This window comes from Sitophilus oryzae, unplaced genomic scaffold (assembly GCF_002938485.1).
Source record: "Sitophilus oryzae breed Bouriz unplaced genomic scaffold, Soryzae_2.0 scaffold_910_pilon_pilon, whole genome shotgun sequence".
Classification (NCBI taxonomy): domain Eukaryota; kingdom Metazoa; phylum Arthropoda; class Insecta; order Coleoptera; family Curculionidae; genus Sitophilus; species Sitophilus oryzae.
In genome coordinates, this window is record NW_022147540.1 from 1010916 (window position 1) to 1027304 (window position 16389).

Here is a 16389-nt window from a genome sequence, read left to right on the forward strand (position 1 = left end):
TAAGTTTAAATATTGTAGGTAAATATTTAAGAATGTTTTTTTTCGGTATACATAATTCACACTTTTAATTTGTACCTATGTATACCTCCAGGATGGTGCACTACATATAGGTACGGCGGTGAACGTGAACGCGTTGGTGTGTGCTAGAATGATCGCTCATGTTATCGCTGCCCTGATCATGATCGTGATCGCGGTCGTGATCGCACCAGTGTGCGTGTAGCTTAAACGAAACTATCTTGCTTGCTTACTTCTTTGAACTACAGAAGAAATTTGTTCCATCATCTATATATGCACTCAGTATTCAATGCTCAACTCAACTCTACAGATCCATAAAAATATTAATATTTCCGAATTTCCAAAACTTATAAATTTTCTTAAAATCACGGGAAAAGATCATAAACCAAGGAAATCAAAAACCCTAGAACAATGATATAAACAATTTCTTGAAAGAAGACCCGGGCGGTGAGTTTTTGTTGATTAAAACGTTTTTTAATTTTTCATTTAATGTTAATGTTAATTTAAATAAATAATTGAATTAGTAATTTATGAATAAAGTTTAATAATTTCTATAAAATGGTGTAGCTTTGAAGTTATTTAGATAGATATATTATTATTATTATTTATAAGATATTATTTATTTTATATGCATGTGAGTAATGTCTGTATAAGTAGTGGCTGTTGGATAGAACATTTTATTATTCTACTATCATTTTAAAGATTATAGAATATTAATCAATCCCGTTAATTCATTTTTAGGTGATATCATCGAATTTTTCGCTAATTTGACGACGGATATTGGCGTGAAAGTGTCGCAAACCAAATTTATCAAATGACTCACTCGATAAATCTGATGCTATGGAAAAGTAGCCAAGTTTCCGCACTGTACCTATTAAAATATATTGTCTTGTTAACACTCTCTGACCTGCGTCACAGCGTTAACTGTTTGAAAAAAATTGATAGATGTATTAGTATATTGACAGTTGTGTAAATAAAAGATGAAACTAGAATTTTACAAAAAGTAGGTACCTATAAGATAATAAAACTATACTTTTTGTAAAATTCTAGTTTCATCTTTTGTTTATACAGTATCTCCCCGTATTGTCTTTACAAGAGGAAAAACCCTTTTATTACATTTTGAGAAAAATGCATTCTTTATAAAAAATTTGCCTCTTCTAAAATGATTAATCTCGTTTATATTTTTCCAGATTTCCATACCGTTTTAAAGAATATTAAGAAAAACATGAAAATATGGTTGAATTTTTGCCTAAAGTCCTAAAAATCAAAAGACGTTTCTATGTTAATATCAATTCGATTTCATTCTCTAAAAGACGGATATTATTAATTTTGATTAACATCATATTCTTTGCTGCTGTTAAAGTATCACATTTTCCTATAACTATCATCACCATTTCCTTAGCATTGAATAAATAAATTTTATCCAGCCACTACTTATAGGGTGTTATAACTTATATAACTTACCTAGTGTGTTATAACTTCAAAGCCACACCATTTTATAGAAAATATTAAGCTTTATTAATAAATTACCAATTATTCAATTATTTATTTAAATTGACATTAACATTAAATGAAAATTATTTTTTTTTGTAGATTCAGAAATTGTAAAACCTTGTATGCCTCCAGATGCTGTCCCTCCACTGCTTGAAATATGCTCTGTCATTACAAAGGCTCGTTCTGGAACACTTACAGCACCTTGAATTTTTTTCGCAATCTCTATTTTATTGTTGATGGGCTCTTCAATATGTCCTTCCGCAACCGTTACAGATCGCCATCCTCCGTGTCTTTTTAACCTTGTCATGTTCACTCCTGCATTTGCCAGTAACGTAGCGGATGATCTTCTCATAAAATGGCCAGTGTATTGCTCAGGATTTTGTAAGCCCAAGTACTTGCGGAAGATCTTCTTCAATCATTTTTCTTTAAAATCTGACTTGCTGGTTGATAATTCACTATTTTATCGTGATAATTCACTTTTATCGTTATAATTCACTATTTTACCCAAAACACAAAAAAACAGGAAGCAAACGATGCAACGAAGCACCGTGTACAACCCAGGAGATGGAAAAAAAATTGATGAAGAAACGAAAATAAATGATGGAAAATAAAAAGGAGCAAACGGGAGCCTAAAGCCCCAATTTGCAGCCAAGAACCAGAGTCGTCCAGGATGTGTTGGGATATATATATATATATATATATATATATATATATATATATATATATATATATATATATATATATATATATATATATATATATATATATATATATATCCCACCATCATTTGGAAACGGGACACACGTTCACTATAGATAAAGTAAAGGTTCTAAAACAGGAATCAATTTATAAAAGCCGTTTATTCATGGAAATGTGTTTTATAAATAAAAATAAAGAATCTATTAATTTTAAGTCCGACACAAACCAGTTAAATACAATATATTGCAATTTGTTAAAACATTAAACTGAAACTAGTAATGAACTGGTATCCTCTTTCTTTCTTTTTGTTTTGTCCAAATTTATAACAATTTTATCTTACTGTTTGTTAGTTTTGTCTAATTGTTGATAAATTTTTTTTTGTCAGTTTTCATTGTAACTTAAACACCATGCAGTGTAGGTCTGTTTTGTTTCGTCAAATTTTATAACTGAAAGTACATTATTGGTGTAATGAATGTGTATATTGAAAGATACGACTGACTTTTAGTTTTGTAAGTATAATTTTTGTGTATTTTGATTGATCCTTTCTTATGTTAGAATTTTTGACTTTGTAGTATATCTCCTGATGAAGTAAATTATTTTTATTACGAAATATTGAGACATAAACAAATTTACGAAATATTGAGACATAAACAAATAAGTTTTTGAGTCACTGACCGCCAACCTGAAAAAAAGAATCCAAACAATCCTTTAAAACAGTACGGTCGATATTCAATTTTCATTTTTTACTAATATATATATATATATATATATAGAATTATATATATAAAATATTCAGAACGTTCTATGACGTTTTCCGACACCTAACCTCCACTCTTCTCTATTTAGCCAGAGATCATTAGGTATTTCTCTCTATTTTCTAGATCTTTATCCACACCCTCCCTCCAGCTTCGTCGCGGCCTTCCTCTTTTATTTCTGCCTCGAGGTGTCCACAGTAAAATTTGTTTTGGTATTCTGTGATCGGGCATTCATTGCACATGACCAAACCATATGAGTTGTTTTGTTCTTATGTCGTCCACAATTGTGTGTTCTGCTCCCATAATCTCTCTTACTCTGTCGTTGGTTATTTGTTCTCTTTTCGATTTTCCAGCAGATCTCCTCCAGTAATCCATTTCGGTCGCTAATAGCATATTTTCTGTTCTGCTTTTCAACTGCCATACTTCGCTTCCGTAAGTTATTATGCTTTTTACTATCGTATTATATATGTTCTTCTTATTAGCTTTAGAGATTCCTTGATCCCACAATACACCATTCAACATAGATATTGCCCTCCTGCCTTGCATTATTCGATCTTTTATACCCTCATCGAGTTTTCCATCGTTAGTTATTTTCAATCCAAGATATTTATATTTGTCACAGTTTTTTATCACGCTTCCATCCTCTAAGACTATGTTCTCTTGTGGCCCCTCTACAGTCATACATTCAGTTTTGGTGATATTTACCTCCAACCCCCATTTCTTATACTCCTCTATCAGCTTCCTTGCCATATATTCAAGGTCGTCGTGATCTTGGGCTAAGACTATCTGGTCGTCCGCATAAAATAGGGTGTATAGGGTGTCCTCATTTATTAGGGGGATTCCCATTCCTCTACACTTAAGCATCCATTTTTTTAGTGCTTGTTGCAGGTATATTTTGAATAGTATAGGAGATATGTAACATCCCTGTTTGAGGCATTTTGTAATTTTTATGCTTTCTGACAATGAGTCGCCTTATGCTGTCATAAGCCTTTTGGAGGTCTATATATAGTAAGTGTACCTCTTGATCTTTTGCCGTTTTTTTCTCTAAGACCTGTGTTATGGTAAACAGATGATCCACAGTAGTCCTTCCCGCTCTAAAACCCGCCTATTCTTCTATTTCTATCTCTCTATATTCATTTTCTATTTTATGCTTTAGTATCTTTCCATATATTCTACTTAATGTACTTGTCACTGCCAGGCCTCTATACTTTGCACAGTCATCTCGATTTCCTTTTTTAAAAATCGTCGTGATATGTATACATTTATTTCTAAATATTACGCTATCTTCCAAAATAGTATGAATAAAATTCCGTGCTTTTTAGTTTTTCCTCGATCGTATAAAATAAATCAATCTTTGGATAGCACGGTGGAAAAATAAAAATTGATGAAATATTTGACATATCACTGGCGAAATGCTTTGATCCAGAAAACTAGGAGAATGTTTTATTCACGTGTTGTCTTCTAATAACAATCATAACTCTTTTTTTTTCTTTAAAAAGAACTTAAAACAAAATATTCCTTTTTCTGTTTGTTCAAGTTTGACGTTTTATATAAATATAGAATTTTTTTAAATAATATTTTATTTTAAACCATATTGCAGGTATAAATATTTGTTTTATTTCTGGTTTTAATAATAATAAAGAAAAGCTATGAAAATATAATATTTTACTAATAGATGTTATATTTTATAGCATAAAATATATTTTTATTTACTTTTGTATTTGTGAATTTTGCATTCAAAACTGGAGTTTATTTAATAACGTTTTTAATTCTGTTCAAACATAAAATCTAGTGTAGCAGTTTAAATAAATATTTATTACAAATAGTACGATATTTTATGATATTTACTCTTTATAATTTATTATTTATAATTGGTATGATTAAAAATAAAATTATAATATAAAGCAAAATTAATACTGGAAATTATAGTAATATAAGCGATATTAATATTGAAGAGGCTTATTGGCAATGATACATATCAGTTCAAATTAGTTATTATATTAATATTTAGTTATACAGGGTGTTCCAAAAAACATGTGCTATCTCTCGTGGGGAGATTATTCTTCTTCTTCTTCCTTCTTCATACCAGGCGTATCGACTGTTTGGTTTTGTCGTCTCTACCGGTCAGACTGACAAGTTGTCGCTCGAGCGTTTTCGTGGATGTCGACTAAGCTTGTGGATGTCGACTAAGCTTCTGCGACCTAGCGGTGATTTGTCGCGTGCAACTCTCACTATCCTTCTGTTGTCCATTCTGCTGATATGGTCGTTCCATTCTTCCTTTCTGCTGAGTACCCACTCATTTACATTTTCCACCTTACACGCTCTTCTTATGCTTTCATTTTTCTCCCTGTCCAGAAGCGTCTTTCCAACTATTCTGCGTAGTACTCTCATTTCGGTAGTCCCTAGTAGTTGTTTAGTTTTCGCTGTATCAGGTCGAGTTTCTGCAGTGTATGTCATTATTGGTCGTACAGTTGCCTTGTAAATTCTCGCTTTAGTTTCCACCTCAATGTTTTTATTTCGCCATATTGGTCATTCAGGCATCCTGCTATTCTGGTTGCCTTCGTTGTCCGTTCTCGCACCTCCGCTTCTACACCACCATACCCTGAGATTTCTATGCCTAGATACTTAAACTTCATCTCTTGCTGGATAACATTGCTCTCGGCTTCCAGTTTGCATCTTAGTGGTACTTTTGATGTCGTCATGCATTTAGTTTTCTGGGTCGATATTATCATGTTAAGTGATTTGGCAGTGCAATTAAATCGATGTAATAAGCGCTGTAGATCGTCCTCATTTCAGCTACCAATACGGCGTCGTCGGCATAGCACAGAATAGTAATTTCCTGGTCGCCCATACTGTATCCCTTCAGTAAACGTACATTGCCTATTATTTCGTCCATAATGATGTTGAAAAGAAGAGGGCTCAGGGAGTCACCGTTTGGATAGCACGGCATACATTTATTGGTTCGGTCAGGACCCCGTTAATTTTGGCTTGAATTTAGTTCGCTTCATATATGTTTTGTATGGTTTTACCGAGATTCCTCAGGTAAAAAAAAGATTTATTTTTCATATCAACATAGGTCCAATTCTGCTTTGTTTCTTAGCTACATGGTGTTTGAGTCGACATATTTACCGGGACGTGCATATGGGTTATCACTGGAATATTTTTTCTAAAAAGAAACATGTACGCCACTGACTGCTTTTCTCTTGTTAGCAAAATAGTGTAAGCAGTTTAATGCCGATTAAAAGTTGTCTCTTGATATTTGGTCGATATCGGCCTCCTTGATGAGATAAACGCAATTTTATTAATTTGCCTTGATTCAAGTCTAATAGCAACCTGAAAAAAATTTAGTGCCTATCATTAACTTGGGAATGTGTTAAATAAGTACTTATTCCTCATCAAAAAATATGAAAAAAGTTCCTATATAAACATGGGTACGGAAATACATAAATTTTGAGTTACAGATTGCAAATTATTATGAAATTCTGCATATTTTATTGCAAATATTATTGTCGTTTTAATTGCTGCTCACAGCTAGATTTTTTTTTGCAGTACAGCCTTTTACAGAATTTTTAAAAACTCTACAGGGTTGTTCACCACATACGACACGGAGTATTGTAGCTAAACGATTATATTTTTACAAATTGTAAGTTTAGGGTTCGTTGAAGGATTATTAGAGCTACAATTTAAAAATATTTTTACAAGATACAGAGTGTCCCAAATAAGTAAAAAATATTATAGTTGTATTTTTTTAAATGAAACTCCCTGTATATTATTCTATTTTTAGAGTCTACGATTAAAATAAAGGTAAATTTGATTAAGGTTTATCACACTTAAACCTTACCGTTTTTGAAATATTTTCGATTTTATGAAATTGCAGTAAAAATTTTAAGGCTTTATTTCTCCAAGGGTATCTAAGTTTTTAATAGTAAATATTTACTGAAGATTATTTATTGATCAGATATTATGTTGCAATAATAAAAATTTTACTACCTCATACAGAGTGTCCAAAAATTTATAGTAAATAATTACTAGCTTTAAACGGCAATAACTTCTTTAATTTAAATAGAATGCCCTGTATATTTCAGGAGAATCAGATGCACAATTAAATTGTCTATCAAATTGTATTATACCATTTTTTATCTATCCCTTCAAGTTTTCTTAGAAAATGCATTTTCTTATAATTTAGACCTCATTATCACTATACCCACGGAATATTGACATTTTAGATCATTTTTAAATATGTAACAAATTCAGAGTACAGATACTAATATAGTCGATAGTTCGAAGATAGTCGATATTTCATTAAAAAATAAAAAAAAAATGTTTAAATATTTTTTGTTAAAGAGGACCAATTAATATGATCCCAATATTCAAACTACATTAATTTGACTGTTTACGCTGATTAATAATAATTGCTCCAAATACTAAAAAACTGAATTTTGTGTGTGTATTAGATAGTGTGATAAAAAGTAACACCTTATAAATTTTAGTTCAACTTTAGACGAATGCTTATTTATAAGAACAGAGACGTTCATTTTCATAACTTATTATTATGTTGATTTCTGAGCCAAATCCACATTTTTATTTAGAATACTTTATTAATTAAAACAATTTAAAAGTATGTAATTACCTAATTTTTGGTCCGAAATAATGGTGGTATATTTAATTGGTATATTCTTTTACAAAGATTTAAATAGTTTTTTTTTTGTATACCAATGGGCTTGCAATATTTACCACCTGTATATTTTGTACATATATGTTGCTTTAAAAAAATCTGAAATGTCAATATTCCAAGAGTATAGTGATAGACGAGGTCTAAATTATCAGAAAATGCATTTTCTAGGAAAAATTGAAGAGAAAGGTATAAAATGGTATTATAAAATTTGATAGACAATTAAATTGTGCATATGATTGACGTAAAACATACAGGGTGTTCCATTTAAATTAAACAAGTTATTGCCGTTTAAAGTTAGTAATTATTTAATATAAATTTTTGGACACTCGGTATAAGATATTAAAATTTTTATTATTGCAACACAATATCTGATCAATAAATAATCTTCAGTAAATATTGAGTATTAAAAACTTTGATACCCTTGGAGAAATCAAGCCTTAAAATGTTTACTGCAATTTCATAAAATTGAACATATTTCAAAAACGGTAAGGTTTAAGTATGGTAAGCCTTAATCAAATTTACCTTTATTTAAATCGTAGAATCCAAAAATAGAATAATATACAGGGTGGTCCATTTAAAAAAATACAACTATAATATTTTTTACTTATTTGGGACACTCTGTACCTTGTAAAAATATTTTTAAATTGTAGCTCTAATAGTCCTTCAACGAACCCAAAACTCACAATTTGTAAAAATCTCATCGTTTAGCTACAATACTCCGTGTCGTATGTGGTGAACAATCCTGTATATCTCAAAAAGGAATCGAGCAAAATATCAAAGTATACTATATTTTTGGAAAGGTAATTTTAAATTATTTTCAATGAATTAAAAATATACGGGGTGTCCCATGTAAAAAATCAAATTTTTTGTTGATAATTCTTATTTTTTGTCTGGAAACGGTTGAAGAAACGGTAACAAATATGACAGTTTTCACCATCATGTTTTTGATAAAATTGAGCTCCAGACACCGATATTAGTTTTCGTCTATCTCCTATAGAAAAGGGTGTTTCCCTTTAAAAGCGTCCAATTTGGCCCACCCTGTTCACATTAAAGAAAGTATAAAGATAAAAGTAACACGCTGTATGTAAGTAGGCGCTCGATGTATCAAAAACTTTGATGTAGATATACACATCGCGGTTCGATTCACGCAATTCAAGCGATGTCTAATGGACTTTGGTGAAATATTTGCGCGAATCCACTTGGCACAGCGTCACACAGAGCGACAAAAAGTATTTTCTACGTGGCCCGGCCGCCACTTACCTAACTCAAAAGTGTGTCTGCGTGCTACGTTCGGGAAATTGTTTACAACCGACGGCCAACACAAATATAACAGTCGATATTTTTCGAGGGCTCTGTCAACACCGCGAGCCGACTTTATCTCTAATATCGTACAAAAAACAATGTTTTATGTCTAGGATTTATTAAGTTTGAAAGACATGCATATACAAAGTGCTATATATTATTTACTTAATTACTCGCTGCCGAGTATTTTACACGCATCAGCAGATGGTTACTAACAAACCAAACCAAACCAAATAGCACAAATAAAATTGGCCAATATTATGTCCAATCCCATACAAGTTAGAAGGGGGGTGCGACAGGGTTCCCTGCTGTCTCCACTCCTATTTAATTTATACTCAGAAGCTATTTTCCAAGTGGCTCTGGAGGACGTGGAAATGGGAGTGAAAGTTAATGGAGTGTGGATTAATAATATCCGTTACGTCGATCCGATGATACGGTCTTAATTGCAGACAATATACACGACCAATATACACGACCGCAATGCGAATATAGTGAATATATTTAAGAACAAAGGAAGTGCATCAGACTGCGGAAATTACCGGGGAATTTCGCTATTGGCTATCGGCGGAAAAATTCTTGCAAAAATAATGTCAAACCGCCTGCACCCACATATAGAAAAAATTCTTCCAGAATCGCAAACGGGTTTTCGTACCAACCGCGGCACCGTCGATTCCATATTTTCCATCCGTCAACTACAGGAAAAAGTAAAAGAGCAGCAGTCTAAACTTTATGTTGCATTCATCGATCTAACAAAAGCCTTCGACTCTGTGAACAGAGATGCGCTTTGGGCAATTATGGAAAAGTTCGGAGTACCCAACAAATTTCTTACAGTGTGTAAAAGCCTCCATAACAACAACAAGTCAAGAGTGTCACATCATGGATCACTGAGCGACCCATTCCTAACAAATACAGGAGTTAGGCAGGGATGTGTCTTAGCGCCTCTCCTATTCAACATATTCATGGCAGCGCTCTCCATTATAGTGGACAGCAAACTGCAGGAGAGAGATTGGGCATTAGATACAGATATGACGGCGTCTGTTCAACATAAAAAGACTCAGGGCAAAAACACGTACAAAATTTATCACAGAACTTCAATACGCTGACGACTGCGCTCTAGTTGCAAACACGGTACAACAATTACAAGAAATGTTGAACACATATACCTGGGCATACGAGGCTTTGGGCCTTAAGCTGAACATCGGCAAAACTAAAATCATGTGCACTCCCCCGGAAGATCACAACAATGCTATAAAAATCGGAGAAGAACTATTCGAATATGTGGCGGAATTCAATTACCTTGGCAGTTTGATTTCGGAAAAGGCCAATATTGACTCTGAAATTCAGCACAGGATTAGTAGCGCCTCAAGAGCATTCTGGAAATTAAAAGACAGGGTTTTCTACAATCATGACTTGAGTACAAAAACAAAACTTGCAGTATACCGAGCAATTATAATCCCCACCATGATATATGGGAGCGAAACCTGGGTGCCTTACCGCCGACACATGAACGCATTGAACAAGTTGCAACAGAGACACCTTAGACAACTCTTAAGAGTCCGGTGGTTCCATCATGTCTCAAACGTATCGGTCCTTGAAAAATCTAACTGCGAGAGTATTGAAGTCATGGTCACAAAATCCCGCTTAAGATGGGCTGGTCACGTATGCAGAATGCAAGAAAACCGCATACCAAAATCTCTGCTTTACGGTGAGCTTGTGGACGGTAAGAGGAGGCCGGGTGGACAACTGAAAAGATACAAGGACATTTTCCACGAAAATTTAAAGGGAATTAACATGCAGAATGAGTGGGAAAAAGCAGCTCACAATAGAACTCAATGGAGAAGGGTTGTAAACTCAGTTAACAGCGGCAACCAAAAAGTAGAGAGGCAACAAAGCAATGAGATTTTTGAATGTCCGGAGTGCGGTAGGCAGATAACATCACGTATCGGGCTTTTCAGTCACAGAAAAGCTCATGAAAGAAAACGCCTTGCGTGACCATTTTCTTTATGTGTGTCGAATACTCGTCAGCGAGTAACGGCTGTATGTATGTATGTATACACGACCTACAACAAACTGGTCAACAAGGTAGGAGAACAGAGCAAAGTAATGTGTTTAAACATAAACGTCAAGAAAACCAAATTTATGATAATATCCCGAAATCCAGATGTGTTTCGAAACTCCATCCTAACATTTAACCCAAGGCCTATAGAAAGAGTAGATAAATTTAAGTATTTGGGCATCTGGCTCTCCGAAGAATGGACATCAGACAAGGAAATTAAATGTCGCATCGAACAAGCTCGACAGGCATCCTTGAGGTTTCGAAAAGTCCTTGTCTGTTCTGATTTTGATCTTAACCTTAGATTAAGATTCGTAAAGTGTTATGTGTGGTCGGTGCTCCTTTATGGTATGGTAGGTTGAACATTGAAAGCAGCTACCATCAACAAATTGGAGGCTTTCGAGATGTGGCTACATCGTAGAATCCGGAAGATACCTTGGACGACTAGGTAGACAAATGAAGAGGTTCTCAGACGGGTTGACAGAGAGCGTGAATTGTTTGAATTGATTAAAAAGAAAACTTTGGTGACGCCTTAAAAAATATCCTGTATACGATAAAGTAAATTTTTCTACACGTATTTATTCTGGTATCTTTCGTGTTTAAGAAAACATAGCTAAGTATTAATAAAGTTATATTCACTCTAGTTTTTTACCACCTTTCGTGTTATAATGTTTTTAACCAAAGTTTTAGTAAATAAGAAATACAATGGCCACACCGCAGTGTGCTTTAAATAAAGACGGTGTACTATATGCAGAATTTTATGCCGAATCCAGTTATGTACAGAAAATTAAACTTGTTTTAAATCAAAAAAAAGTTGTAGAAAATCTCTGAAATAGATAATAATATAAAAATATGTCATTATATATTTTTTCCGCATTTCTTCCAATCAGAAGATTTTCAGATACAGAAGAATTTTTACCTACGCGAAATGTAAAAACATTCTGTATTCAAGCAAGTATTTACTCGCTGATCAATTTTTTTTATTTTATTTTATTGTGAACTCTTATTTTCCTAAATACATATCTGTGAAACTATGGCGAGTGCCACGACTATACTTTGCCTAGTTAATAGACCACGACTATACAGCTACTAGTGGTCACGGGAGGCGAGAACAAGGTCATATAAAGTGGCAGAAAAAGAACAGAGGATTTGACAAGGAGTAAAACTACTAGTTTCTTTATACGAGGCATGTTTTTTAAGTAAGTACCGTTTTGCGATTCCGCCGCCGCAGCGCTACGGTCGGCGTTCCGCGCATGCGCGCTGGTTACCTACATCTCTTGTCTATGCACAGACGCCAGTACAGTCTGATTCTTCATTGTATACGTTGTTAATTGAGTGTTTAAGATGCCTCCGACAATCGTGAGCCCCGCCGATTGTGAAGTACGGGCTGTCATAGATTTCTTAGTGCTAAAGGCGTAAAACCGATCGATATTCATCGTGAGATCTGTGAAGTTTACGGACAAACCATTATGAGTGATGGAATGGTAAGGAAAAGGGTGAGAGCATTTAAAGATGGCCGCACAAATGTGCATGATGAAGAACGGAGTGGGCGTCCTTCGGTCGTTAATGAAGATTCGGTGCAGAAAGTGGACAAAGAGGTGAAAGAAAACAGACGCTTTACAATTTCATCATTGTGCGACTACTTTCCTCAATGTTCTCGTAGTGTTTTGTATCGCATTGTGACCGAGAACTTGAATTACCGGAAATTGTGTTCACGTTGGGTTCCGAAAATGTTGATGGATTTGCACAAAACCCAACGTTTAGGCAGTGCATTGACTTTCCTTGAGCAGTACCACAATGAAGGTGAAGATTTTTTAGACAAAATTGTTACTGGTGACGAAACATGGGTGGCCTACGAAACACCAGAATCGAAACAACAGTCCATGGAATGGCGACATTCATCATCACCCAAAACAGTGAAGTTTAAGCAAACAATTTCTGCCCGGAGAATCATGTGCAGTTTTTTGGGACAGAAAAGGAGTATTGCTAGTGGAGTTTCTGCCTCGTAATGAGACAATCAAGGCAGCATCTTATTGTGAGACATTGAACAATCTGCGCCGTGCAATCCAAAACAAAAGACGTGGCAAGTTGAGTAAGGGTATTGTTTTGCTGCATGATAATGCCCGTCCACATGTGGCTAATCGGACCAAAGATCTCATCAAATCTTTTAAATGGGAAACTCTAGATCATCCTCCATACAGCCCTGATCTGGCGCCCAGTGACTACCATTTATTCCTGCACTTGAAGAAACACCTGGGCGGTCAGCGTCTTCAAGATAACGAAGTCAAAACAGTTGTGATACAGTGGTTAACCAGTCAGGCGGCAGAATTTTATGATGAGGGTATTGAAAAACTGGTGCCACGTTAATGACAAGTGCCACAATATTCACGGAAATTATGTAGAAAAGTAGATTAAGGTACAGGCTTTCATGTAAAAATAAAATTATTGCGATATCTTTGCACGTTTTTTTTAATTCCAGAACGGTACTTCCTTAAAAAACATGCCTCGTACTATGCTAATATCCTCTGGTTGGGTGCTAGGAAGTAAATTTGCATGCATATTTTCATCGATAAGTTTGTAGCTTCTGAATAACGGTCTAGGTAAAGCATTTAGCTCATTTACTAGTTCAGAATTAGACTTATTAGAGTTAAGCAACTCGCATTTTCGTTATAGGACATTTCATATTTATTTCAAACCAATAATCAATGAGAATATTGGTATAATTTAACAAAATTACTGTAAGAAAATACCTATTTTAAGTGTAACTCATAAAATAATTCATAAAGTTTATAGTAGCGGCTAAAATAATGTTTGAATGAAACCAGCTCCGTAAAAATAATTAATACGCTATATTTTATTGACATTAAAACAGATTTAATGGGCATACACACGTTACAGTCAGTTTTAACAGCTCTGACATAAAACAATTTAATTTCGTCAATGTAACCCGATAAAATTGCAATCTTTATGAGACACCTGGTGTTATTTTACTTCTTCTTCTTATCACGCCCTCTCCTGCAGAAGGTTGGCGATCCAAATGGCAATTGTGGCTCTGGAAACTGCAGCCCGGAAGATTTCCGCAGACGAGCGTTCAAACCATCTCCTCAAATCTTTTAGCCATGAGTTCTGGCGTCTTCCTACTGATCTTTTCCCTTGCACTTTGCCCTCTATTATGAGGCGCAGTATTTCGTATCTACCACCTCTCATCACATGACCCAGGTATTGCATTTTTCTTTCCTTGATGGTGTTCAGTATCTCTTTTTGTTTCTGCATGCGCTGGAGTACTTCATTGTTGGTGATCCTTTGTACCCATGAGATTCGCAGCATCCGTCTGTATATATACATTTCGAAGGCTTCTATTCTCTTCTCGGTCTGTGAATCCAGTGTCCAGCTCTCACATCCATAGAGTAACACAGAGAAGACGTAGCATCTGGCCATTCGAGTTCTGAGATCCGCACTGAGGTCTCTTCTTGTAAAAAATGATTTCATTCTCACGAAGATTTTTCTCGCTTGCTCAATTCTTGAAAATATTTCTCTTTTCGGGTCGCACTGATATTGATGTTAGCTCCTAAATACTTTATTGAGGTCACTTGTTCGATTGTTTGTCCCTTGACACGCAGGTGTGCATTTATTGGAGTCTTAGAAAAGACCAATAGTTTGGTCTTGGAGACATTGAGATGCAGTCCAAACATCTCACTATAGTGGACTACGGAATCTATAATGCTTTGCAGTTCTTGTATATCGTTGGCTATTATAACCGTTATTTTACTATTTCTATTTTATTTAGTTTAATTCAGAGCACATGTTACGATGGTAAATTTGCTGGTCACTACCCATACAGCACGTACAAATGAAATTACTACGTTTCTACAAGGGAGACACATGAGAAACAAAATATGTTAAAGTGAACCTAAGTGTTCATCTAGTTCTAACATATACATATGAGATACACGCAGGTTTATATTGGTAGAATTGTGTGATACAGTGTTTACTAGTTGTATACCGTATGCACTCAAGATTCTAAAGAGTTTTTTGTAACGTAACAAATAATTATTAAGATGATGAAATCTGTCTGAATATAAGTCATATGTATGTGTGATACTTCGTATCATAGTTGTGCCTATAGTACACACCTTGTAAAAATGTGACGTATACGCATAATATAAATATATATATATAGACACTTGTAACAGTGTACACATAATATAAATTTCTATATAGACACTGTGTAATAGTGTACTGTTGTGTATACATTCTAGCATGAAATGAAGGTTTGCGCACGCCCGGACAGCCTCAGCGTAGACACAGCGACCAAGTGTATATTATGTGTCCTCTCTCCTTTTTCCTTTCTAGGAGTGGTATGTGTTAGCAGCCATTATTGTTTTATCATTAGGAAGCTTTATATAAATGTTCTGTTTGTGTGTAGTTTAAAAGAGATTTTAAGGTAAGCACAAGTTTTTAATTACCTTGCTACATCTTCCTAAGAGTATTATTAATATTATATAGCAGCGACTCTTCTCTAACTCGATAACCAATTTACCAAATTTTGACTCCAATGAATATAAACTCCAAATATTCTCGTATAATGATAAAGAAGTTAGCTGAGTTAGCTCTTCAATATAATTTTTTTTAATTTGGAAATAATAAAAACCTAAATGGACCAGAGAGAAATATTTAAACACTTCAAAGAACTTCTTGCACTGATATTCGGTAAGTTATTGATGGATCAATATACAGATATGTTTAATATTCAATAATCAGTTCATATAAAATTTAAGGGTGAGATTGTTAATCTGGAAATAAAATACAACAAAGTCCAACAGAGTGCTCGATGAATGGGTATGCTAACAAACCAACTGCTTGGAGGGAAAAGAGAAGAAAAAAATGACTAAACGAGGCCCACCAAATCGTGGCAATATACCAGTGTTTACCATTTTAGTATATTGTTATACTTAGGTACTTATATTTTTAATACATTTTGATACAAATTCTATTACTTTACAGTGTTTTCTTACTTCTGGTTTCTGCAGTGTAAATAATAATTATTATTGTGTTATTTACGCTATTGCGTTCCATGATATAAAGAAATATAAGAATTTTATTTTTTAACCACTTAATCCATTTTATGGAAGAAAAATGGTACATTTAATACAAAAAAAAATCGAACAATTTTAAGGCTACTTCTCTTGAACTTACAATCGAGATACTTTTGAAAAAACACAGTTTTGTTTTGCCTTCCCAATTTTCGTTCTAAAAAGATATAATTGGTATCATTGAATAAATTTTTCTTAAAAAGAACGAAAAGTTAGGCATCAAAACTTGTATTATTTCCTAAATTCGTTCATAAGAAGTAGTTTTATCTAGCACAAGATGTATATACGAAGCAAAATACATAC

The 16389-nt window shown here is 34.0% G+C and overlaps 2 protein-coding genes across 2 annotated transcripts in view; both read right to left on the reverse strand.

Moving 5' to 3' along the window:
- The window catches only part of LOC115890735, a 354534-nt gene that overhangs the window by 325513 nt on the left and 12632 nt on the right, over positions 1-16389 (reverse strand). The gene's annotated exons all lie outside the window — the stretch shown is intronic.
- LOC115890745 lies at positions 3195-3713 on the reverse strand. Its single transcript, XM_030911068.1, has one exon. It carries the CDS (start codon positions 3711-3713, stop codon positions 3195-3197), a length of 519 nt encoding a protein of 172 aa, XP_030766928.1.

Coding starts and splice junctions, on each gene's coding strand:
- LOC115890745 (XM_030911068.1), bottom strand. CDS start 3,713: ATGGCAAGGAAGCTGATAGAGGAGTATAAGAAATGGGGGTTGGAGGTA.